Raw genomic sequence first — 27,264 nt, forward strand, 5'->3', positions numbered from 1 at the left:
GGCTTTGAAACAGGCTGGATGGCCATCTGTCAGGGGTGCTTTGAATGCAATGTTCCTGCTTCTTGGCAGAATGAGGTTGGTGGCCCATGAGGTCTCTTCCAACTCTAGGATTCTATGATTCCATGGAAAAGCCAATAGAAACCTAGCATCAGTAGAAGTCTAGTGTTGAGATTGAGGGAAGTCATCGTCCCACTCTCTTCTGCTTTTACCAGATCTCACCTGGAATAATAAAAACCTGTGTCAATTTCTGGGCAAATCAATCCAATACGAATATTGAGAAGCTAGAGAAGGGTGATCAAAACCATCAATAGCTTTGAAGGCAAGCCTTAGGGAGCTGGGGGTGTTGAAGAAAAGAAGGCTGAGAGAAGGAGGCTTGAGAGCCAGGTTGAAATATTTGAAAAGATGTCTCATTTATGTTTTTTATGGATTTGATCTGAATTGTTTTTAATACTAATGATGTTTAATGCTGTTTTAGTATCTGTATATTTTAAATTATCTACGGATGTTTTTATGTTAAGTTCCTTTGAGTCTCCTGCATGAGAGATAAAGCAGGGTATTTATTATTATTATTATTATTATTATTATTATTATTGTATGACACAGCAAACAAGATAGACATGCTGGATTTCTTTTCACAAAATCACAAGTCGGACACTTCCCAAGTGTCTAGGACTGTGTGATGTATTTTCGGATGATGCGCGCAGATCCCAGCAGGGTGGCCTTTTGCAGTTGGCAGATCATAATTTTGTCAATGTCTATTGTTTCCAAATGCCGGCTGAGATCTTTTGGCATGGCACCCAGTGTGCCCATCACCACCGGGACCACTTGGTTTCTGCCAGAGTCTTTGAAGTTCAATCTTGAGGTCCTGATAGCGGCTGTGTTTTTCCTGTTGTTTTTCGTCAATGCGACTGTCACCTGGGATGGCAACATCAATAATCCAAACCTTGTTCTTTTCCACAACTGTGATGTCTGGTGTGTTGTGTTCCAGAACTTTGTCAGTCTGGATTCGGAAGTCCCACAGTATCTTTGCGTGCTCATTTTCCAATACTTTTGCAGGTTTGTGATCCCACCAGTTCTTTGCTGCTGGGAGGTGGTACTTGAGGCATAAGTTCCAATGGATCATTTGGGCCACATAGTTGTGCCTCTGTTTGTAGTCTGTCTGTGCGATTTTCTTACAGCAGCTGAGGATATGATCCATGGTTTTGTCAGCTTATTATTATTTTTATTATTTTTTATTTTTATTTATTATTGTTATTATTATTATTGACACAAAGACATAGTACGACAAAGCAAATGAGATGTATATGCTGGATTTCATATTACAAAATCACAAGTTGAACAATGTGTTGTCGAAGGCTTTCATGACCGGGATCACAGGGTTGTTGTATGTTTTCCGAGCTGTATGGCCATATTCTAGAAGTATTCTCTCCTGACGTTTCGCCCACATCTATGGCAGGCATCCTCAGAGGTTGTGAGGTATGGAAAAACTAAGCAAGGAATGTTTATATATATCTGTGGGAAGTCCAGGGTGAGGGAAGAACTCTTGCCATCATCATCATCATCATTATTATTATTATTATTATTATTATTATTATTTTATTATGACACAGCAGACAAGATAGATATGCTGGATTTCATATCACAAAATCACAAGTCGAACACTTCCCAAGCGTTTAGGACTGTGTGATGTATTTTCAAATGATGCGTGCAGATCCCAGCAGGGTGGCCTTTTGCAGTTGGCAGATCGTAATTTTGTCAATGTCTATTGTTTCCAAATGCTGGCTGAGATCTTTTGGCACGGCACCCAATGTTTATTATTATTATTATTATTATTATTATTATTTGTTGTTGTTGTTGTTGTTGTTGTTGAAGGGAGCTAAGCTTGTTTTCTGCTGCTCCAGAGATGAGTTACAATGGTGTCATGGATTCATATTGTAGGGAAAGAGATTGCACTAAACATTAAGAAGAACTTCCTGGCTGTCAGAGCTGTTCAGTGCGGGCATCTGCTACTTTGGGTGGCCATCTGCCAGGAGAGCTTTTTTTGTGTCCTTCTTTATGACAGAAGTGTTAATGTGGGATTTGTGTATTGGTAGTGTTTAAATGAAATTTGTGTCTAGCATGTATTGCATCATCCAGGAAATGCTATAGTTTGTAAAGAGTTAATTTGGTAAGAAGCTGTATTGACCTTGGATATGTGACTGGAGCCAGAGAGGAGTGTCCAGACTACAAGTGTGTTTGTATATAGCTGATTGCATCAGATGAGTTCTGTTCTGCCTGCTGAAAAGATCTGTTCTGTTTGTATAGATTGAAAGTCCTGTGTCTATCGTCTGCAAGTCTGTTTCTCTTGTTCAGTAAACTTTGTACATACTTTTTACTTTGTCTCTGATGTCCTTTCGTTCTGTGCTTCAACTGACATCATACATCTGCTGCTACACTGCACGCATTACTCTGACAATAAGGAGGTTGAACTGGATGATCCTTGGGGTCTCTTGCACTTCTAGGCTTCAGCTGATCCTCATAGAGCTTCTCCTCCAAGCAAAAGGAGGGGAGTCTGCATTGGGCCACCTCTGCTCTCCTAGGTCTGCAGAGCATCCGCTCGCTTGATTCCAGACAGATTGGGGGTGCCCTTGGGGTGCCTACACCTGTGTTCATCAGCGTGCCCCCCTTTTCCCCAGCCTTTTGGGGCTCCTCTTGAGCTCTGCTCACCCCCCCTCCTCCCGGCCAGACTGGGCTTACAAGGCCCTGCCGTTTTTACAAGGCCCCCGTTTCCCGCAGAAGGCCGCCGAGGTTTTAGGTTTCTCCTGGTAAAAATAAATCCGCGCAGACACCCACCGGCCCTGGCCTTCTGCCGGCGGCCGCACTCTGTCCCCCTTCCCCTTCTTCTCTTCCCCGGAATGGGTTTACCTTCTGCGGCGCCTCTCCTCTTCCCCCCCCCCCTTGCAAAATCATACCAAATAATAATTCTGACCCGTGTTGCTCTCTTTATGGTTCCGCCGTTCCAAAAGCAACAATATATATTATCCTTTTGACACTCACCAGAGGGATATTTCGCCTCGGAACATTTGCTGGAAAGATTGCGTCTGTCAGTAACGGGGCCGAGAAAAGCTGAGCTCGGAATAACAGGGCCAGCAAGATGATGGGGAGGGAGGGGGGCAGATTGCGGGGACCCCTCCCCTCCTCGGAAATGCCTCATTAGTTAGTGGAGGAATGGGGAAGGGGGGAGCCAGTGGCAGGAGATGATGCAGATGATGCTTTGTTCTTCGGCCTGGGCTTTCGAGCCATCTTTCCACTCTGAGTATTGGTTTCAATTCAGTGGAATGGGGCCTCCTCCAAAGAATAAAACCTGACAGCATGTGAAGGGGGTCTTGCCGAGAAAGACAGAATCTTAGCATCGGAAGAGACCCTAAGAGTCATCCTGTTCAACCCAAGACACAAGCAAAGCCCTCCCAACAGATGATCGTTGAGTCTTTGCTTGAAAACCTCCAGAGAAAGGAGACCCTGTCACTTCCAAAGCGGCAGCAATAGCTTTGGGTTGCTGTGAGTTTTCCAGGCTGTATGGCCATTTATTTATTTATTTATTTACAGCATTTATATTCCGCCCTTCTTTCTCACCCCGAAGGAGACTCAGGGCGGATCACATTACCACATATAGGCAAACATTCAATGCCTTTTTAACATAGAACAAAGACAAACAAACATAGGCACCGAGCGGGGCTCGAACTCATGACCTCCTGGTCAGAGTGATTCATTGCAGTTAATTGCAGCTGGCTTGCTCTCCCGCCTGCGCCACAGCCCGGGCCCATGTTCCAGAAGCATTTCCTCCTGACAATTCACCCACATCTATGGCAGACATTAGTAGCCAGCTGCAATAAATTACTACTGACCAAGAGGTCATGAATTCAAAGCCAGCCCGCATCAGATTGAGTGCCCGACCATTAAAAAATAGCCCAGCTCGTTGTTGACCTAAGCAACCCAAAAGATAGTTGCATCTATCAAGTAGGAAAAATTTAGGTACCGCTTATGCGGGGAGGCCAATTTAACTAATTTACAACACCATAAAAATCGTCCAGTAGCATGCAGAAAGGAATGAGGAAGCAATCCATCAAGGACTCGGTGTCACAGTGGATGATAAAGCAGCAGCTCCCCCTGTGACTGGAATCGAGCATGCCCTCATGAAGCTGGAAAATGTTAAATTGCCTCTGTGTCTTTGTCTCTGTCACTGTCTGTATATCATATGGCATTGAATGTTTGTCCTGCATATGTATATTCTGATCCACCCTGAGTCCCCTTCGATGTGAGAATGGCAGTATAGTAGAGTCTCACTTATCCAAGCTAAACGGGCTGGCAGAAGCTTGGATAAGCGAATATGTTGGATAATAAGGAGGAATTAAGGAAAAGCTTATTAAACATCAAATTAGGTTATGATTTTACAAATTAAGCACCAAAACATCATGTTTTACAACAAAATTGACAGAATAAGCAGTTCAATATGCAGTAATGTTATGTTGCAATTACTGTATTTACGAATTTAGCACCAAAATATCACGATATATTGAAAACATTGACTACAAAAATGGCTTAGATAATCCAGAAACTTGTATAAGCGAGGCTTGGATAAGTGAGACTCTACTGTATATAAATACTGTTGAGCCTACCTGTGCCGCCTTCTTTTCACAGCATTGCCTTCTGGGTTTCCAGCTGCTTGGAAATCTCACGTAATGAAAGCTGTGCTTTGTAATGCAGCATAAGGCAGAACTTTTCATCAGGGCTTGATCCCTTTGAAAGAGAAGCTTTAGTGCTGTGTTTTGTTTGGGGGGTAACTGTCTTGTAATAAGTCCCTGCCGTAAAGCAGCGCAGTCACCTGAGGGAAGGCATACTTTTCCTTGGTGAATATCGGTTTTTTGTTTCGGTCCTTGGAAGTGAGGCCTTTGGTTTCCCTTCCCAATGTGCCTTATGAACGAGAGCTCAGGCTGTGGCACAGGCTGGAGAGCAGCTGCAGTGAATCACTGCAATGAATCACTCTGACCAGGAGGTCATGAGTTCGAGGCCCGCTCAGAGCCTATGTTTGTCCTGTCTTTGTTCTATGTTAAAAGGCATTGAATGTTTGCCTATATGTGGAATGTGATCCGCCCTGAGTCCCCTTCGGGGTGAGAAGAAAGGGTGGAATATAAATGCTGTAAATAAGTAATTAATTTGTTGTCGAAGGCTTTCATGGCCGGGATCACAGGGTTGTTGTATGTCTTTCGGGCTGTGTGGCCATGTTCCAGAAGCATTCTCTCCTGACGTTTCGCCCACATCTATGGCAGGCATCCTCAGAGGTTGTGAGGTACCTCACAACCTCTGAGGATGCCTGCCATAGATGTGGGCGAAACGTCAGGAGAGAATGCTTCTGGAACATGGCCACACAGCCCGAAAGACATAATTAATTAATTAATTAATTAATTAAAGGAATCAGAGAGATGGGTAACTGAGTTTTCTGGGCTCTATGGCCATGTCTCCAGAAGCATTCTCTCCTGACATTTCACCCACATCTATGACAGACATCCTTAGAGGTTGCGAGGTCTGTTGAAAATTAGTCAAGTGGGGTTTATATATCTGTGGAAGGTACAGGGTGGGAGAAAGAACTCTTGTCTGTTGGAGAAAGGTGTGAATGGTGCAATTGCCCACCTTGATTAGCATTGAATAGCCTTTCAGCTTCAAGATCTGGTTGCTTACTGCCTGGGGGAATCCTTTGTTGGGAGGTGTTAGCTGGCCCTGATTGATTCATGTCTGGAATTCTTCTGTTTTCTGAGAGGTGTTCTTTATTTACTGTTTAACACCTCCCAACAATGGATTCTCCTAAGCCATAAGCGGGCAGACCTTGAAGCTTAAAGGCTGTTCAGTGCTAATCAAGATGGTCAATTGAAACATTCACACCTGTCTCAAACAGATAGTTTTTTCTCCCACCCTGAACATTCCACAGATATATAAACCCCACTTGCCTAGTTTCCAGCAGACCTCACAACCTCTGAGGATGCCTGCCATAGATGTGGGCGAAATGTCAGGAGAGAATGCTTCTGGAACATGGCCAGACAGCCTGGAAAACTCACAGCAACCCAGTGATTTCAGACATGAAAACCTCCGACAACACAATCAGAGAGATGACAAGAGGGTTTCCACGCTTCCAGCCTCTTGGATCCTTCCTGCCTTGTCCTGTGAGTAAAGCCACATTGCTTCCATGCTCCTGTCGCACCTCAGGTTAGCTTCACCTTGCTAAAGACACCAGGCTGCACACAGATCGTAGTCTTTTGTGGTTTATTAGGAAATAGGGAGAAGATAGTTCATAAAAGGTAAAAGTTCAGTTCCAAAAAATAGTTACAAAAACAAGGCTGTATAATAAATCCATGGAAACATTAGGCATGAAACAAGGTCCTTAAAACGAAACCAAAGTCTCAGAAACGAGAATACATCCAGGATACAAGATAATACAGGAGAGCAGACTTGGTTCTTGATTCAAACAAGGAAATTGCTTTGACAAAGATTTTCCTCTAGGCAATCTGTTTTAATAGCATAACATGAAGGCATTTCTTTGCCCTTTGACCTCTCTTATTTGCTATTCTGAGACTTCTGCGCAACCCCGAAATTCCAGACAACTAGCCCGATCCAGAGAAGCAGCCTCATTGCTTTCGCTTTCAAGGCCACAGGGCTCGTTAGTGTCATCAAACTGAGGCTGGGAACCTCTCTCCTTTTCTACTTCTTGCACCTGAAAACCATCATCATTGACAACATCATTTCTTCCCATGGGAAAGCCTCCCTGCTCCTCATCTCCCATAGCAGGAACACTCTGCACCTGAATCCCATAATTCCCATCAGAGTCATCTTGAAACTCATCCTGAACCTGAATCCCATCATCCGGAAACTGCATCCCAGAATCCTCATCAGAGTCACACAAAGGCTGAGTCACAACAGCTCCTTTCTAGCCTTGCCTTCTCTTCTCCTCCTCCTTTGCTCCCTTTTCTAGCATCTGGAGGGAACTTTGCAAAGACCCCTTCTTGACAACATCCCTTAAGCTTGTAAGTGTGAAAATGGCTGAGAAGCCCAGGCTGATCCCGCATCCTGTGCAAAGGACCAGCTTCCCTCCACCTTGCGCCAAGGATCTCCCCGACACCTATGACTTCGGTCTGCCTGGCTTCTCCTGCATGAAGCAGAGCCTAGGGCTAGGCTTTTATGACCTCAAAATGAGGCTGTTGTGATGTGCTATGTTATGGCCGCTGCCTGGGCTCCAGCTGTTCTGGCCAGCCCTTCCTTCCGCCGTGTGCTCTTGGTGTCGCTGGGGACCCTTCTGGCCTGGAGTCAACCGTCAGCTTGGTCTCAGCAGCGTGGCTTTGACGGGCTCCAAGCAAGGCGTTTGGTGTGTAAATCCTCTCCCTGTCTGCCTGCCTCTTGTGCAGCTGTGCTGTGAGCTGATTCACTGCTTGAGCTGGTTTTATTGGCGACAAGGTTAAGGGCTTGTAGAGCCTTTGCTTATGGCTGAGAGAGGAGGGGACGGAGATGTGTCCTTCGCTGGTAGCGGTGTCCTGAGAGACTGCCAAGAAAGCAAGGGCTTTGTGATCTGCATGCTCTGGCCACATCTCATCTATCTATATATATAAAAGAGTGATGGCATCAGGGCAGTGGACAAAACCACAAAACTACAGGCCCCCTAACCTCAAAATTTGACAGCACAACCCATCATCCACGGCTCTAGGTTGATACAACAAAAAGAAAAGAAAAATAAAGTCCTAATTAGAGGGAGAGGAATAATTGTTTTTATCCAATTGCTGCCAGTTACAAGGCTAAGTTCCACCCACTTGGTTTCCTAGAAACCTACTCAGCCCAGGGGACAGGCACAAGAGTTTGGAGAGACCCCTAAGGGCCATCCAGCCCAACCCCCTGCGGCCACTCCTGGGAGTGCATCACTCCAGTGGTTGTGCCCATAGGTTCATCGGAACACGCAAGCCCCCTCACCACGGCAAGGTGACAACCCAGCCCAACCCTTTCTACTATGCAGCAGGACACAATCCAAGCATTCACAACACACGGACAACGTATAAATACTATACAATACTACACAGAGACATAGACCCCCTCTACCCTCACCACTTTCACAGTACACAAACAACCAAATGCATACTAAACATAAAGACAACCATACAACAGACATTCAATACCACCACTACCTCAATAATTTCTCACCAACACCACCAGACAACGCCACAGCAACGTGTGGCCGGGCACAGCTTTTATATATATATATATATATATATATATATATGTACATTTGTAGGACTGAGTAAACAACAAAACCACTGAACCAAATCACACCAAATTTGATTCCTCTTTGATTTGGGCACAGGCTGCCCAGCCAAGCTCCTGTCATTGCCTTGCCTTGCCTTCCCTATCCTGGATTCCTTCCCAGCAATCTGCCAGCGGCCGCATTATTAGAGCAGCTGCCTGGCTCCTGGGCGGCCTTTGATAAGGCCGTGATAAAGCGACGCACAGGTGCAGGGAAACAAGCCCCTCTCTGAGCCCCGTCCACCCTCCTATCTGTCCTCCTCGGTTGGCTTCCTTTGATCTTTCGGTGGCACAAAGGAGGCGGTCGAGGGCTTGGCAGTGGTCCTGGGTGAATACCGTACTGAATTGCTTGGTCTGGCAGCAGTGACTGTTCATCCGAAAAGCTCAGGGAGGCTATGTTAGGGATTCCTCTTCTTCAGAAGAGGAAGGGGAGCAGGAAAATCATGAATCTAAGGGTGAGTTTGAATCTGAGGAGGAAATGTTGCAAGTACCCACATTTCAGGAGAGGCGAAAGGAAACAAAGCAGAGATGTCGTTCAACTAGATTAGCTGCCAGAAATGCAGCTGAGTAATTAGGAACTGCCCTAGCAGCTGTGAGGAGACTCGGGGCTATAAAGCAGAAGCAGGTGCAGCCAGCTCTTGCTGGTAACAAACTGACTCTAATGCCTTCGCTCCCCTTGTGTCTGCTTCGAGTCTGCATCTGGATTTATTGCTGTTTCTTCATCTGAAGTAAGACTGCTATTTGATTTGGGAGTTTATCAGAGACTGTGCTTGCCCTAAGACTCCCTTGCTTCCTTTTGCATTATTCCACTGAGTGTGCAGTACTTTATGTTTTGCTGAAGTAAAGCAGTTTTCATTTACTTAACACAGTGTTTTAAGGCTGTTATTGAAAGACAAAACAGGACAGGCTATTCCAAAACTATCGGAGTGTAGTGGAGGCTCCTTGCTTGAAGGCTTTTAAACAGAATCTGGATGGCCATCTGTCAGGGTTTCTTTAATTGTCCTTTTCCTGCAAGGCCTAAATCAGGCATGGACAAACTTTGGCCCTCCAGGTGTTTTGGACTTCAACTCCCACCATTCCTAACAGCCTGTAGGCTGTTAGGAATGGTGGGAGTTGAAGTCCAAAACACCTGGCATGCCCAAACTGCCCCATGCCTGGACTGGGTGATTCTACTATTCTAACTGAGCCACCCACAGTGTTGTGACTCAGCCACAGCATAGCCAGAGTGAGGATGAAGAAGGGGATTCTGGGTTTCAGATATAAGAGCTAGATGAGGGGATGCAGGATGAATTTCAGGAGGATGGCATGGGAATCATACAGGCTGATTCAGAGGCTCGAGAACTGCAGCTTGAGCAGAATGAACTGTTGACCGCACAGACCATAGATAACAGCCAGCATGACATTCCCATGGGAATTAATGAGCAGGAGACGTCTCAAGCCCCCGTTCAGGTGCTAGACAATGAAGACCTTGAATTATCTAGGGCAGGCCGGCTGTTATGGAAAGGAGTTCACCCTCGTAGGATTGTGAGACTGGCGAGTAAGCGAGAGGCCTCCACAGGAAAGACAAATGCCTTTCTAGGGTGCTTTTAAAAGTGTGTGTTGGGGAATAGATTTTTGTCAAAGCAAATTCTCGCTTCATCTATGTGGATGTTTCTGCTTCATGCCTAGAGAAGATTTCTGTTCCTGGATCTTTGAAACCTTGTTCCTTGTTCTTTGGGATCTATCGTTTACTGTTGTGGCTAATAGACTTGTGGATTATTATGGCTTACGAACTATTGGATTTCTATTGACTTTTTTACTGCCTGCTTTGATTTGCTTTTGCTCAATAAAACTACAAAAGACAATCGCCCGTGTGTGATTGGTGTCTATAGCAAGGTGAACTATTCTGAGGTGCGACACACGGTTACCATTGTTTTCTCCCCCTAAACCTAGCAGCAGGAGAAGGAAGTTCCCATCCAACTCCAGTCTCAGCACAGATCCAACAGCAAGGCTGTGCCTGGATTCATCTTTTGTGTCAAGTGAATGGAAAAACGCACTTGGCCGATGGGTCTGGACCTCTCTTCTGCTTTGGGAGCGCTCTGCAAATTGCTCAGAGGAGTGGGTCCAGCTTCTGTCTATCTGTTTGCTTTCCAAAAAGCCCTTCCAGCTTGCTCCAAAACGGTGCCTTGAGCCAGAACTTGGCAATTGTGGAATCTGGAGGCTACACTGCTTTGCAAGGGTGTTTTTTTGAGTCTCAGGGATGGGGCCAAGGAACTGTTGAGGCCCAGGAAGCCCACACTCAAGGAAAGGGCTGCTCTCCCTGTTGCCTTTGTGCAAAGATTCGATGCCGAAGTGCCTGCTAGGTGTGTGGGATTCCCTTTTAGCAGGACTGCAGCTCCCAGATTCCTTGGCCCAACAGCATGTTGGGGATCCAAAAAGCATCCAGATCAAGGGAAGTCTCTCTTCTGCTTTGGCCAGACCTCACCTGGAATAACCTTGTATACAGTTCTGGGTAAAACTATCCAAGAAGGGGATTGACAAGCTGGAAGGTGTCCAGAGAAGGTCTGGAAGCAATGAATCCCTTTGAGGAGCAGCTGAGGAATCTGGGGATGTTTATATTGGGGAAGAGAAGGCTGACCTAGAATCAAAGAGTTGGAGGAGACCATACTGACCATCATCCAGTCCAACCCTCTGATATGCAGGAAAAACATAAGCAAAGCACCCCTAACAGATGGCCATCCAGGCTCTGGTTAAAAAACCCACATGGAAGGAGAATCCTCCACACTTTGAGAGAGCATATTTCGCTTCCAAATAGCTCTTATCCTCAGGAAATTCTTCCCAATGTTCAAGTGGAATCTCTTTTCCTGGAATTTGAACCCATGGCTCCATTGAGTCCCAGTCTCCAGGGCAGCAGAAAGGGAGCCTCCTCCCTCTTCCTTGTGACATCCTTTCAGGTATGAGAGCCATGTTTAAATACCTGAATGGTATTATTGTGGAGGGCAGTAGCTTGCTTTCTGCTTCTCAGGACACAAGGGAGCAATGGGTTCCAGTTGCAGAAAAAGATTCCATGTCTGCGCTAAAAAGAATATCCTGAGGGTAAGCTTCTGCTTGGGCATCTGTTGTACGTTCTCTCCTTGGAGGTTTTTAAGCAGAGGCTGGGTGGCCATCTGTCAGGAGGGCTCGGATTTTGTCTTCCTGTATCATAAATACTTTTTAAAACATAAAAAGCATTTAAAAGGTTCTTTTATTTTGTTCACAATGAGACAGAGTATACCACTGAGCAATGCAGAGAAAGAAAGTAGACACACAAACTCTATAGCTGCATTGGGAACACAAACAAAGGGGAATTACATTTTCTCAACATTCACACACATGTATACATTCATTCATCATGCATATATTACCATCTCTTCTTCCTTTTCTTGGAAAAGAGACCCGCATGTAGGCCCGATTGCCTTACCAGCAAATCTGCCATTCTGCAAATACACCGTCTTCCTCCGTCTCTTGGAGAAGTGGGTGGACCAGAGTCCCCCGTCCTGCCACAATTTTTGGATTGTAAAGCGTCTCTTATATTAGCAATATTTCTTACTGATGTTCCAATTGTCTTTGTAATTGTCTTAGGTCCGGGCTTTAGCACAGCTGGCTAATCACCAGCAGCAATAGATCAAAAGGTTGGCAGTTCGAGCCCAGGTCGGGGTGAGCACCCGACCTTCTGCCCAGCTCAGTGTTCACCTAAGCAGTTCAAGAACAGCTGTTAGTAGAGAAATTAGGCACCACTTAAGCAGGGAGTTATTTTACGGCACCATTTAAAAAAAGGAAATACTAGAAAATGCCAGCGATCAAAGAACAGGAGGAAAAAGTCTGTGATCAAGGGCGCATCGTCATGTGGCCAGAATCGAGCACAACCTCCAAAGATGCCAAAGTTGGAAAATGCCAACATGGCTTTCACTGTTATCTGTCCTGTATGTCTAATGGCATAGAATGTTTGCTGTGTATATGTTCTGTGATCCACCCTGAGTCCCCTTGGGGTGAGAAGGGTGGAATATAAATACTGTAAATAAATAACAAATAAATAACTGGCAGGTGTTTTTCCAGCCAAAACATGCTAACTCCCATCAGTTCCTGCACATATGTTGACTTTGCTTCCTTTAGTGATAATTGGTTTTCTTTCTTAAATAAGGAACATTGTTTGCTTCCTTCTTTTAACGCAGGGAACCTTGTAAATACTGCCTTACTTAAAAGAGGCATTGTCTTCGGTAATGTAAACATGTTGTTTTCCACCAAGAGTTCAATTGTTAATCATTTGTCTGTGGTCATCAAGAGTTCTTTTAATTACAGTGCATGAATCCATCACCACCTTCTTGTAGTTTTTCAGGCTTTGGTCTTCGAATTGTGTCTTCTGCCCAATTAGGGCCCCATTGATACTTCTTTCATAAAATTCCTTACAGCCTGGCAGAAGGGGGTGGACTAAATAGCCCTTGGGTGCCCCTTCCAGCTCTAGGATCCTATGCGATAAAGGATGAAAAGACATCTTGTTTGGTTCCAGAGCTCCCTTGATCCTGGTGGGGTCCTATATAGACCAATAGTTATGGTCTGTGGGCCCCATCCTCCCCATTTTGTGGAATGCGCTCCTTCTGCATCCCAGTAAGGCAAAGGCCTTCTCCCAGTGGCTCTGGAGATTTTGGGAATGGTGGGGAGGGGCGGCTGCGGTTATTCTTCAAGGCCTGCGAGGAGTTAAAAGCTGCTCAGGCTCAGCTGCTTTGTTTTGCATACTGTTTTATGGAGCAGTTAAATGGCCGTGGAGGGTTTGCAAGGCCTGGCTTCAAAGGTTTTTGTGGCTGGGGTTATGGAAAGCTCCGAGGGGTGTTTTTATCCAGCCGGTCGTTGATGTTGTGCGGGAGGGACATAAACGCCGGCCCTTTGCCCACCTGTTCCTCTTAAAACCTGCTCCTTGGGGATCACAAGAGGCCCCACATGCCTTCCTCTCAACATCATCATCCTGGGAAAGGACTGATAGGCTTGAAGGGATGCCGGCTGTGCTCAACCATAGTGCTCAATGCAGAGCCCATTGGCCGTAACCCCGGTGCAGAAAGCCTTCAAGTCACGCATTGGACTGTGGCAAAAGTATAGGACTAAGATTGTGAAATCTGCCATTAAGAGAGTCTTGTGGGTGAATGGATGGGGTAGTCCACAAGTGCAGCAAGAGTCTCTCAATCTCACCATCCGCAAATTTATTTATATTATTTTTATTTACAGTATTTATATTCTGTCCTTTCTTCTCACCCCAAAGGGGATTCAGGGTGGATCACAATGTACACATGAGGTGACAACACAGGCTCCTTGGCTTGAAAATGGAGAAACGCACCTCCAGAAGCCAGAAATGAAAGGAGAAACCTTGCCTAAAAAATTCCACACTAAACTGGATTATATGGCAGTGTGGACTCAAGATAATCCAGTTCAAAGCAGATACTGTGGATTAAGTGCCTTGGCATTCTGGGTTATATAGGTGTGTGGTAGGGCCTTGAGTCTACACTGCCGTATAATCCAGTTCAAATCAAATAATCTGTATTTTATAGGCAGTGTGGAATAGGCCTGAGTGAAGAGGCCCTGGGTGCCATTGTGGCTGAGGGGGTTGCTAGGAGACGAAGTGGGCGGGGCCTACCCTTTTAACTGGCAGCAAGGGGAAAAAACAGCTTTTCCTGGTCCTCTAATTTGGACTTTATTTTTCTAGGTTTTTTATGTTTGAAAGACATATTTTGGATGACTATGTCTTTTGTGGCCAAATTTGGTGTGATTTGGTTCAGTGGTTTTGTTGTTTACTCCATAGTAAAACGCACATTACATTTTTATGTACTGTATATAGATGTGTATGGTGGCACAGTCAGTTAAAGTGCTGAGCTGCTGAACTTGCGGACCAAAAGGTCCCAGGTTCAAATCCTGGGAGCTGAATGAGCACCCGCTGGTAGCCCCAGCTCCTGCCAACCTAGCAGTTTGAAAACATGCCAATGTGAGTAGATCAATAAGTACTGCTCCGTCAGGAAGGTTACGGCGCTCCATGCAGTCATGCCCGTGGCCACATGACCTTGGAGGTGTCTATGGACAACGCTGGCTCTTTGGCTTAGAAGTGGAGATGAGCACCAACCCCCAGAGTTGGTCACAACTGGACTTAACATCAGCGGAAACATTTACCTTTACTAGATAATAATAAGAAAAATACTTTTCACCTTTGCTCTCACACAGGGACGAATGATCATCCAGGAGGGCTTTGGAAATCTGTGTCCTGCATAAGCAACATTAGAGTTTCAGCTCCGCCTTTTTATATGCAGATAATCATCTATCTATAAATTGTTTTGAAAAGGATAGTCTCCCTCCCCTCTAACAAACAGGCTGAGGCTGGCTTCCTAAGCAAACAAGGATCTGTCCCGGAATGGGGCTTTGGAATGAGATTTTCCTCCCAAGGGATATCTTGACCCAAAGCACTGCCGGCCTCCCTGGTTTTGCATCCCAGAGAAGGGGCAATGCCTCCACCGCAGTGGCTCTTGGATGAGCAAAAAAGGTATGAAGTCCTGTGTCCCATATCAGCGCCCGTCTTCTGAGGGTTCCCTGAGGAGCACTGGCCTGAGTCCATGCCTTGGAAGGCATCCTGTGCTGCTTCTTTCTTCTTTCTCGGTGCCGCCGCTTTCAGCTGCAAGAAGCAAGCGTGACCTTCTGCTCTCTCTGTTCCAATCTCCTTTTTCTTGGCTTCCGATCCCTGGAAACGGTGGCCGCTGCGGTCCCTTTCAAGTCACAAAAGCCGGCCTGTGCAGAGGCACACAACGTCTCTTTGGCTGTCGGACAGCTAAGATGCAATTGCAAGAATTTGAACCTTGGTCAGAATGAATCAAGGGCTTTGTATCATGTTTAAACATATTGGTTTATATCAGTTATGGGCAAACTTCAGCCCTCCAGGTGTTTTGGATTTCAACTCCCACCATTCCTAACATCTGGCAGGAATGACCAGTGAGAGAAAAGACCGTGGAAAGTTTGACTTATGTTGCACTTTGGCAAATGGTAAAATATGCCACTGAGTATTGGAAATGTGCAGTTGGTAAATGTCCATTTCCTTTCCTTGCAGTGAGAACGAGGCGCTGTGGCGGGAGGTGGCCAGTTTGCGGCAGAAGCATGCCCAGCAGCAGAAGGTGGTCAACAAGGTAGGTAGCCCTTTCCTCTGGTTGGGGGTCTTCCTTTTGTAGCGGCCTCTGCTCATAAGGAGCTGTGGGGTGAGCTGGGGCTGCTGAGCTACCAAGAGAAAGGCGCAGGCAGTAGAGATACGCCTGGCATTGCAAACAGACCCTCTTTTCTAAACCTGTAAGTTGTTCTGGAGGTGAGGGCTGTGTTCTCTCAAAGAAACAAGGAAAGTGTGTTGAGAATCTGTGAGCGGTTAGACTCAAAATAACCCTCTTTCGGGGGTGATTTCTCAAAGTATAGCAGAGTGGCAGAAGCACACTTCACAAGCAGCAGAAACTTACGTGTGGTGAGGTTGGAGAAGCCTTTCTTTCTTAGGATGGCAAAGGATTGCAAAGTCTCCTTAAAGTTCAAAAGCATTTATTGAGGTAAAAGAAATCAATTCTGGATAGAAAAGGTTTTGGAGCTAACTTGCTCTCTAAACTAGCATCTAAGGATGATAAGAAGGTGAAAATAACAAAAAAAAATCTACATAGCTACATTTTGCCAGGAGCTGCTGCTCAGTCATTCAGTCGTCTCCGACTCTTGGTGACCTCCTGGACCAGTCCAGACCAGAGCTCCCTGTCGGCCATCTCCGCCCCCAGTTCCTTCAAGGTCAAGCCAGTCACTTCAAGGACACCGTCCATCCAGCTGGCCCTTGGTCGGCCTCTCTTCCTTTTTCCTTCCATTTTCCCAGCATCGTGATCTTCTCCAAGCTTTCCTGTCTCCTCATGATGTGGCCAAAATACTCCATCTTTGCCTCTACTATCCTTCCCTCCCGTGAGCAGCCACTGGGCCTTATTTCCTGGAGGATGGACTGGCTGGACTTTCTTGCCAAGGTCCAAGGCACTCTCAGGATTTTCCTCCAGCACCAGAGTTCAAAAGCCTCTCTCTTCCTTCGCTCAGCCTTCCTTATTGTCCAGCCCTCGCATCCATAGGTCACTATGGGGAATACCATGGCTTTCACTATGTGGACCTTCGTGGCCAGTGTGATGTCTCTGCTCTTCACTATTTTATCAAGGTTGGCCATTGCTCTCCTCCCAAGAAGGAAACGTCTTCTGACTTCCTGGCTGCAGTCTGCATCTGCAATGATCTTTGCACCTAGAAATATAAAGTCTGTCACTGCTTCCACGTTTTCTCCTTCTATTTGCCAGTTGTCAATCGGTCTGGTTGCCATGATCTTTGTTTTCTTGACGTTTAACTGCAACCCAGGAGAGTGGGCAAAATGTGTCCTTCTCATGCAGAAGACAAAGGAGGAAGAGATATGCCCAACCGCATGGTCCGAGCCTTTTGAGGCAATTAACATTCCAATCTAAATAGAGGAAGTTACCTCATCCCTAAAGAGCTTCACATTACTATATCAACAATGTGGGGAGTGGATGTAAATAGGAAAGGAGAAAGAAACCAGCAAAGGCCCATCTAGGCATGCTTGGAATATAGAGAGAGGTTTCCCTCATTCTAACCTATCCACTACATAGCTAATAGATGAGACTTGTGTTGTCCAGGATGATATCCAACAAAGTGGCTACTACGCTCGGTGAAGTTGAAGGCAGTGGGAAAAGAGGGAGGGAGGGAGGCTGCCGGTCTGTGAGTTGAACCTGTTGGATCTCCATGATCTCGTCTCGCTCTATGAACCGGCGTGAGCTTTAAGATCCTCCGGAGAGGCCCTCCTCTCGTTCCCGCCACCATCTCAGGCACGGTTGGTGGGGACGAGGGAGAGGGCCTTCTCGGTGGTGGCTCCCCGGCTCTGAAATGTCCCTATTTTATTATATATTCATTTTATCTCATCATTGTATTCTTGCATAGATGGTTCAGTTCCCCCACCTATGTATTTATTTATTTTAATTTATTTCCAGCATTTATATCCCGCCCTTCTCACCCAAAGGGACTCAGGGCAGCTTACAACAATGGCAACAATTCGATGCCTACACAAACTTGGTATCGAACAATACATAAAATCACTTAAGACTATTAAATACAATATAAAATTACAATATATAAATGTAAAAACATATTATCAGATCTGTTCGTCCAAAAAAACCTCATGCTATATCCATAAGTCAGTCCATGTCATCTTTGTCATTTATTCCTTGAAAGCCTGGGCACATAGCCATGTTTTTAGGGCTCTTCTGAAGCCCAAAAGGGTTGGGACTTGTCAAATATCGTATGTATACGACAGAATTGTATTTGATGGTTGACTGATATTATCAACTATTATAATATTTTTGTTTTATATTGTATTTTGTTTTTATCTTGTTATATTGTGAATTGTATGCATGTTGTTTTTATCTGATTGCGCTGTCTGGGCTCTGCCCCATGTAAGCCGGCCCAAGTCTCCTTGGGGAGATGGTGGCGGGGTATGAATAAAGTTTTTTTTTATTATTATTATTATTATTATTATTATTATTATTATTATTATTATTATTATTAGGCAAGCCTCCACTTTACTCTCGTTTCATAAAGAGCTGAAGACCTGGTGGTTTAAGCAGATAGAGCCTTTAGACCCTTCAGCTATGCCCTTGTTTAGCTTTTTATCCACCCTTGCCCACCCAGTATTGGAATTCCTGGCACAATTAGCACTTTATAGTTGGCCATTCCAATGCTAAATCTTAGCCACTGTATTTGGACTCATTGATGGAGTTCTGTTATTAGGTTTTAAATGGTAGATTGTGTGTTTTCTTGATTATTTGTTATGCACATCTGTTATTGTGTCTAATGTTTTAAATTGCTGTATTTTAACTGACTGTATGTTTTAATGTTGGAAACCGCTCTGAGTCCCTTGAGGAGATAGGGCGGTATATTATAATAATAATAATAATAATAATAATAATAATAATAATAATGGGATAATTTTTTAGCCTTTAAATATTCTTGTCAATCTTCAGACTGCGCAGCGAAAGTGCGGGGAGGGTGGAGCACTCCCACATTTGAGGTATGTGCACTGGGTCTGAATTGTTATTCACATTTACAGGACATCTCTCTCTCTCTTTCTTTCTTTCTTTCTTTCTTTCTTTCTTATCCACAGCTCATCCAGTTCCTGATTTCCTTGGTGCAGTCCAACCGTATTCTCGGGGTGAAGCGGAAGATGTAAGTCCACAATCCGCATCTTTGGGTCCATCTCAGGAGGAGCCTGGCCTTGGAAAGGCCTTGTTTCTCTAAAGAAAAATGCAAGGAGTGCTTCCAGAGAAGTCTGAAACCATGGAATTGAAATACAACACTAGTGCGCCCTGGAGACTTGTAAACGTCCCTGGAAAACCATTTTATTTTTATAGTGGCCAAAACACAAACGGCCTTGACAAATCCCCCTGAGCAGACTCTCCCTCTCTTCCCTGCCCTCACAGCATGGATTCAGCTGGGTTTTCTTTTTTCATTGAACATACAGTCTCTTGTGCTGAGATTTTATGGGGCTGGTTTCTTTCCTTCGGTCTGAGGCTGAGAAGGATTCGTACGAGGCATAGGGTGCATCTTCACTGTAGAATTAAATGCAGTTTGATGCCATTTTAACTGCCATGGCCCAATAATAATAATAATAATAACTTATTTATACCCCGCCACCATCTCCCCACAGGGACTCTGAGCAGATCACATGGGGCAAGGCCCGAACAATACAATAGAGCAAAAACCATAGCATAAATACAATTCACAATATAAAAGATAAAACAGTAATACTATGAAACAAGAATATACAACAATTAAAATAATAATAATAATAATAATAATAATAGTAATAATGCTTAATAATACTTAGTAAAGGTAAAGGTTTCCCCTGACGTTAAGTCTAGTTGTGTCCAACTCTGGGGGTTGGTGCTCATCTCAATTTCTAAGCCGAAGAGCCAGCGTTGTCCATAGACACCTCCAAGATCATGTGGCCGGCATGACTGCATGGAGCGCAGTTACCTTCCCGCCGGAGCGGTACCTATTGATCTACTCACATTTGTATGTTTTCGAACTGCTAGGTTGGCAGAAGCTGGGGCTAACAGCAGGCGCTCATTCCGCTCCCTGGATTTGAACCTGGGACCTTTTGGTCTGCAAGTTCAGCAGCTCAGCGCTTTAATACACTGTGCCACCTGAGGCTCCCTAATAATACTTAATAATACTTTATTTTTCTATCCCGCCACCATCTCCCCGAAGGGACTCGGGGCGGCTCACATGGGGCCAAGCCCAAAATGATAATGATAATAATAATACAAAAAACATCAGGAAAAAGTCAGCCGCGATCAGGACCTCAAGATTGAACTTCAAAGATTCTGGCAGAAACCAGTGCAGGTGGTCCCGGTGGTGATGGGCACACTGGGTGCCATGCCAAAAGATCTCAGCCAGCATTTGGAAACAATAGACATTGACAAAATCACGATCTGCCAACTCCAAAAGGCCACCCTACTGGGATCTGCACGCATCATCCGAAAATACATGACAGAGTCCTAGACATTTGGGAAGTGTTCGACTTGTGATTTTGTGATACGAAATCCAACATATCTATCTTGTTTGCTGTGTCATAAAATAATAATAATAATAATAATAATAATAATAATAATAATATGATGATGATGATGATGATAGTAATAATAATAATATAAAACTTTATTTCTTTAAAAAAATTTAAATTTTTATTAAATTTTGAAAATAACAATAATATAAAACTTTATTTCTGACCCACCTTCTCTCCCCAAAGGGACTCAATGCTGTGGAAGCGTGAGAGATGTAGTTTTAAAAGGCCTTTAACCTTTTTTGCCAAACAGGGCTGGCATTTCACCAAACTGCAACTCCCTGGACTCCATAGCATTGGTGTATGGCCTTTAAAGTGGTGTCAGACTGCAAACTTTGCCCATTCCTGTTCCACAGTGTAGATAGATATACCAACAGACAGTGTAGATACACCATTCTGGACTTTGCTATATCCATTCCCCTTTCCCAGTGCTTTGGGGAGACTCCCGATCCGCCTGGTTCTCACTACTCTCTGTTCCTTCCCTTCCAGCCCCTTGATGTTGAACGACAGCAGCTCAGCCCATTCCATGCCCAAATACGGACGCCAGTACTCTCTGGAGCACGTCCACGGCCCGTCCCCTTTTTCTGTAAGTATCTTGATGGTTTGGGGAGAGGGAAGAAATTAAAAACATGGCTGTTCTGTTGTGCTTTTGAGTAGACAAGTCCATTATAACATGGTCCATATCTACATTGAAACTTGCCCTGTTTACTTGTTAGTTTGATTCCCGTTCAGATTTATCTTCCCTACCTCTTGTATCTATTTGATGTATGTCGTTGTAAAGATCTAAGAACGACTAAGGTTCTTTCAGGCAGGGGGAATCTTTTTATCCCACCGCTGCCACCACTTTGTGAAGAAGCTAATAACGACTGCCACCAATTGTAAAGATGCAACCACCAAAGACTCAGAGAGGAGATCTTTTACTTTTTCTTTCTTTCTTCTGCTTATTCACTTTAGATGGTAGCGTAACTTGGTTTATAATATATGTGACAGAGGCTTAGATGTTGGAAAAACGATAACAAGTTTATTCAGGCACAGAGCTTAGTGGTTACAATGTTGTTTCTCATTGGAGGTATTTTTACTAACAGTTACAGTACTAGAATGAGATGAATTAAACTTCCTAAAGTGTCACTTCTTTTACTTAAAGTTGTTAGAACTTCTTTCTCTGCTGCTTTTAAACCACAGTCACCCCTGTGATATACGATCACAGATTCTCTGTTCCTTGCCAGGACACAGACTACATTAAATAAGTCACCAAACTTATTTTAAACCGACTCAAAATGAACAATTGAGTCTCCCTGATCCCCTCAACCTAGGATCAATCTTCCCTGTGCCTCATCAGAGCACAGACTGACTTTCTTTTTAAAACTCTACACTTCTTCAACTAAACGGCAGTTGGCTCCGCCTACTTCTCCATGGCAACCAGCCTCTGAGTGCTGAGATGCAACAACTGTAATACTTACCCTTTTAAAACACAAACACACAATTAAACATAACATCTGTAAACCAAAAATTCTTACAGTCGTATTTGTAATAGACATTCCCTAAATCAGTTTTGATTATCGCCCAGATGTTTATCTTAAATTGGACCTTTAATGCTTGGATGATTGTTTAACATTTTAACTATGCCGATTTTAACTATGACCTGTTTAAATTGTTTTTAAATTGTGTTGTCTGATGTCTAAATTGTTATTTTATGATTTTATGCGATTATATTGGGCTTGTTCCCCGTGTGAGCCGCCCTGAGTCCTCTGCCGGGGAGATGGAGGCGGCATACAAAATTATTATTATTATTATTATTATTATTATTATTATTATTATTATTATTATAGGTGCTGTAAAGCCACAGAAAGTCCCAGCAGGAGAGGCTTGAGAGGTCCTAGATCAGGCATTTGCAAACTTGGGCCCTCCAGGTGTTTTGGACTTCAACTCCCACAATTCCTAACCGCCTACCGGCGGTTAGGAATTGTGGGAGTTGAAGTCCAAAACACCTGGAGGGCCCAAGTTTGCAAATGCCTACCTTAGGACCAATAGTAGTCCCATGGAGACACACTCGTGCACTCTTTCTTCCTCTCACATAAAGGCAATCCATTCAAGAGGATCATTGTCCAGTGTAGGTCTTGCCTGGGACTCAGAAAGTGAGGATGGGTCCTTCACAGAGGCCTTAAGCAGGAGGCCCAGGCTGTAGGAAGATGGGTTTCATTCCTCATTCATTCCGGGTGTGTGAGGTCCTCACGGCCACTTTCTCCTTCCTCCTGGCAGGCCGCCTCCCCGACCTACAGCGGCTCCTCCAACCTCTACTCCCCGGACTCCTCCTCCGCCAACTCCGGCCCCATCATCTCAGACGTGACTGAGCTGGGCCCCTCCAGCCCCTCCGCCTCCCCTGGCAGCAGCATCGACAACGGAAGGTATGGCACGATAGGGTTTGCACAATTGGACCTGGAGGGTTGTGGTCCTTGGTTTGTGGATCATGGAAGCAAGGAAGGCACCAAAATGGGTATTGGGGCTTGGGAAGGAAGACGTAGCAGCCTATTTACTTATGTATTTATTATTTATTAGCCACATTTATATCCTGCCCTTCTCACCCCGCAGGGGACTCAGGGCGGCTTACAAGTTATATGTACATACAATATATAATATTTTATTTATTTATTTATTTATTTATTTCCAACATTTATATCCCGCCCTTCTCACCCGAAGGGACTCAGGGCGGCGTACAAAATTGGCAACAATTCGATGCCTACGCGTAATTAAAACAGCAATTAAAATCCAATTAAAACAATATAAAAAAATATAAAACATATGATTAAAATTCATTCGTCCAAAATCCTCGTGCTGTAGCCGTAAATCAGTCCGGGTCGTCTTTATCATTTAATCTTCGAAAGCCTGGGCACATAGCCATGTTTTCAGGGCTTTTCTAAAACTCAAAAGGGTTGGGGCTTGCCGTATTTCTCTGGGGAGGGTGTTCCACAGCCGGGGAGCCACCACCGAGAAGGCCCTGTCCCTCGTCCCCACCAGCCGCGCTTGTGAGGCAGGCGGGACCGAGAGCAGGGCCTCACCAGATAATATTGGGTTGTTGTATGTCTTTCGGGCTGTGTGGCTATGTTCCAGAAGTATTCTCTCCTGACGTCAGGAGAGAATACTTCTGGAACATGGCCACACAGTCCGAAAGACATACAACAACCGTGTGATCCCGGCCATGAAAGCCTTCGACAACACAATATATAATATGATTAGCATAACACAGTATAAGCATTATATATTACTCCATGCAGTCATGCCTATGGCCACATCACCTTGGAGGTGTCTATAGACAACGCCGGCTCTTTGGCTTAGAAATGGAGATGAGCACCAACCCCCAGAGTCAGACATGACTGGACTTAACGTCAAGGGAAAACCTTTACCTTACCTACATTACTATATTGTAATATACCACTATATTGCAATATTATTGGTAATACTACATGTAATATAAATATACAATTATAATAGTGTATTATTATTACCGTATATACTCGAGATGCATGCATGGACGTGGAAATGACCCCAAAACACAGCCTTTTCTCCAAAGTTGGGGCTCCTTGCCTTTCGAAAAAGCCTTAAAACCTGGCTTTTCCAGAGGGCCTTCGACGACTAATTTTTGGGGGTTGATTTGTCTGCCCATTTAATTTAATTAGAGAGTGTTCTGCCATGATTATTGATACCTTGCTGAGTACTTCTGCCACGAAGCTACAGAAGCCCTCTATTTTGGCCTAGAACTGTTTTATCTCCTTGTTTTTAACATGTGATGTATGTATTGATTGTATGACTGCTTTTCATGTTTGATTTTACAATGTGTAATTTGTCACTGTTTTTATTATTGTTGTGAGCCGCCCCGAGTCCCCTCGGGGAGATGGGGCGGGATATAAGAATAAATTTATTATTATTATTATTATTAGTAGTAGTAGTAGTAGTAGTATTATTATTTATTAAAAAGGAACGCAGCGCATAAAACATGGATAAAAACACAGAAAATAGTGGAAGTTCCTCCCTGAGGCCTCTGCCAGCACAGCCTGGTCCTTTACCCTTCTTCAAGGACCAAACACCTGGAGGCAGGATGGGCAGAGCCAGGTGCATGGGGTCATTTCCACATCCATCCATAGACATAAACATAGTCTTGCTGGCCCCAGTCTCTCTTTGTTGCCAGTGTTCCTGGGCCGCTTGCTCCTCCTCCTCCTTCGGCAGGAACTGAACCTTTGGAAATGGGAACCAGATGCTTGCCATGGCTGCTTTGTTCTTTTATCCCCGGTGAACGCTCCAGAGGGGCTAACTGAGCCTTTTGGGGTGCCAGGAAGGCAAATCCCTCTTTTTAAAAATCCCTGTGGCTGGGACGGGTAGAGCTCTGTGCTGATGGGTTTACCATCCCTTGAAAGGGAGCCAAGGGGCTTCTTTGGGGAGAGAGCCAGGAGCCCTTTTCATCAGACAACGGGGACCTTGGGGGTGTCCCCGCCGCCTCTAAAAGAAGCCCGATTGAGAAGGAAAGGCTGTATTTTGCAAGGACACGTACAGATACAGACGATTACAGAGCTTCCCTGACATTTCCTGATGGTGACACACTTTTTAGACACGTATCGCCACACAGTCCTTCAAACCGGAGGTTAAGTCAACCATTTAAAAGAGATTCAGATGCATACATAAATTGTAATAACGAAATGTGTCAGGACACATTTCATGAAAGCTTTTTCATTTACTGTATATACTCAAGTACAAGCCTAGTTTTTCAGCCCTTTTTTAGGGCTGAAAAAGCTCCCCTCGGCTTATACTCGAGTGAGGGTCCTGGCCGACTTCTATTCAGGTCGGCTTATACTTGAGTATATAGGTATTCAGAGTTGGACAGTCTTATCTTTTTTTTTTAATGCAACAACAACATATTTTATTGATTAGCTCATCAGCCGTATCAAAACATTTAACACATAGACATACAACATACAACCAGAAATTAAAATAAACAGTTATTCAGAAATAACTTGAATAACAACAACGTTAAACCCAAGTTTCTGCAACTGAGTTAAGCCTGGAGGGTTGGAAGCATTCCATTATGTGGGTGTTTTGAGTAAAAGAGTTTAGGTGCAGCAGGATAGGAAAATGATCACTGTTAAACTTGGGCTTAACTTCCAAAGTTTTGACACACGGAAGGAGGTCCCTTGAGACGGCTATGTAGTCAGTGTAGTCTTCTCTTATTAAAGTCTTATTATCTTAAATTACAGTTTTATATAAATACTAGCTGTGCCCGGCCACGCGTTGCTGTGGCTTAGTCTGGTGGTGTTGGTCAGTCTACATTAGATTGTATTTATGCTGTGACCTCCACCCTTCTTTATACTCACATTAGTAGTAGTATTTGAAGTCTGTTACCTTCTTCAATTTTTGTGTTGATCGATAATTGCTTGAGATCCCTGTTGTCTTTGGTTTGTTGTTAATCGTGACGTCTGATTCTACTGAGTGCGGATTATATTTTTATTGTGGTACAATAGTCTTTTTTTTTTGTTTTGCCTGTGTAGGTGTTTATTATTATTGTTGTTGTAGTGGTCATGAAGGTTCGATAAGTTAGATGCTACTGTATTGTTTTTTGGAGGCCCAGTGTAGCACTGACTGGCCTCTCAGCCTCAGTGCCTGGCTGTTTCTTGCCTGTGATGGTGTTGATTCTTATTGTTGTTGTTGTTGTCATTGTTATTATTGTAATTGTTTTTTTGGAGGCCAAGTGTGAATGTAGGGATTGGGGAGGTGGATGAGTTGTGTTGTCAAATTTTGTATTTGTTATAGTCACAATGCGTTGTTGTGAGTTTTGTGGGTCCGGATTGTGGTTTTGTGGTGTGGTTGTGTTGTTACAACTGAGAGGCAAGGCTTTTGTGTTGTGTTGCCAAGTTTTGTATTTCTGGGGCGTTTAGTTGTGTGCCAAGTTTCGTATTTCTGGGGCGTTTAGTTGTGTTGTTATTGTCACGATGTGTTGTTGTGAGTTTTATGGGTCTGGATTGTGGTTTTGTGGTGTGGTTGTGTTGTTACAACCTGGAGGGAAGGCTTTTGCGTTGTGTTGCCAAGTTTCGTATTTCTGGGGCGTTTAGTTGTGTTGTTATAGTCATGATGCGTTGTTGTGAGTTTTGTGGGTCCTGTGTGGTTTTGTGGTGTGGTTGTGTTGTTACAACTGGAAGGCAAGGCTTTTGCATTGTGTTGCCAAGTTTTGTATTTCTGGGGCCTTTAGTTGTGTTGTTATCGCATGATGCGTTGTTGTGAGTTTTGTGGGTCTGGATTGTGGTTTTGTGGTGTGGTTGTGTTGTTGTAACCTGGAGGCAAGCCTTTTGCATTGTGTTGCCAAATTTCGTATTTCTAGGATGTTTAGTTTTGTTGTTATAGTCACTGCGCAAACAACTTTATCATTTTATATATATAGATTCAAAAAACATTTAACCTACTGATGCATCAAATAATGCAATTTTATTAATATCTATTTTATTTTTGAAATTGACCCGTAGCTGCTGCATTTCCCACCCTCATCTTATACCCGAGTCAATAAGTTTTCCCAGTTTTTGTGGTAAAATTAGGTGCCTCGGCTTATATTTGGGACGGCTTATACTCGAGTATATATGGTATATTTTTGAAAACTAGCTTGGGTCCCCAGTGTTGCCCGGGTTATTTGAGAAAGTCAGTGTTTTAATTGCTGTATATACTAGAGTATAAGCTTTGTTTTTCAGCCCTTTTTTAAGACTGAAAAGCCCCCCTCGGCTTATACTCGGGTGAGGGTCCTGGTTGGTATATATTTGGGTCAGCTTATACTCGAGAATATATGGTACATTTATTATTTTTCTCTATTATTATTGGTATTATTACATTTATTATTTTTCTCTATTATTGTTGCTACTATTACATTGATTTTACTCTATTTTATTATCAATAATAATACATTTATTATTTCACTCTATTTATTATTACTTGTATTATTCTGTCTGTCTCAGGAGCAGCCCCTTGATCCGCATCAAAGAGGAGCCCCCCAGCCCTCCCCGCAGCCCCTCCCAGGGCGCAGAAGAGGAGGGCAACCCCGCCGTGGAGACCCCCCTCTCGCCCTCCACCTTCATCGACGCCATCTTGCAAGAAGAGGCCCCCAACGCCTCCGCGGCCCTCTCCGCCGGCACCACCACCACCACCACCGCCGTCCAGCCCCAGAACCCCAGGAAGTGCCTCAGCGTCGCCTGCCTTGACAAGTGAGTGCTGGGGGGCAGTCAGCCCGGTGTCAGCCCCATCCTATCACTATCAGT

At 44.3% G+C, this 27,264-nt stretch overlaps 1 protein-coding gene across 2 annotated transcripts in view; it reads left to right on the plus strand.

Annotated features, from left to right (window-relative positions):
• hsf1 (heat shock transcription factor 1) overlaps nucleotides 1-27,264 on the plus strand; it is a 69,759-nt gene that overhangs the window by 30,608 nt on the left and 11,887 nt on the right. For both annotated transcript variants that reach the window (XM_062979845.1, XM_062979846.1), the window contains exons 5-9: nucleotides 15,407-15,482; nucleotides 18,521-18,582; nucleotides 20,471-20,567; nucleotides 22,241-22,386; nucleotides 26,965-27,210. In XM_062979845.1, the coding sequence (XP_062835915.1) occupies nucleotides 15,407-15,482; nucleotides 18,521-18,582; nucleotides 20,471-20,567; nucleotides 22,241-22,386; nucleotides 26,965-27,210 (627 nt within the window). The remainder of the gene's footprint in view (nucleotides 1-15,406; nucleotides 15,483-18,520; nucleotides 18,583-20,470; nucleotides 20,568-22,240; nucleotides 22,387-26,964; nucleotides 27,211-27,264) is intronic.

Source organism: Anolis carolinensis, chromosome 4, assembly GCF_035594765.1.
Source record: "Anolis carolinensis isolate JA03-04 chromosome 4, rAnoCar3.1.pri, whole genome shotgun sequence".
NCBI classification, from domain to species: domain Eukaryota; kingdom Metazoa; phylum Chordata; class Lepidosauria; order Squamata; family Dactyloidae; genus Anolis; species Anolis carolinensis.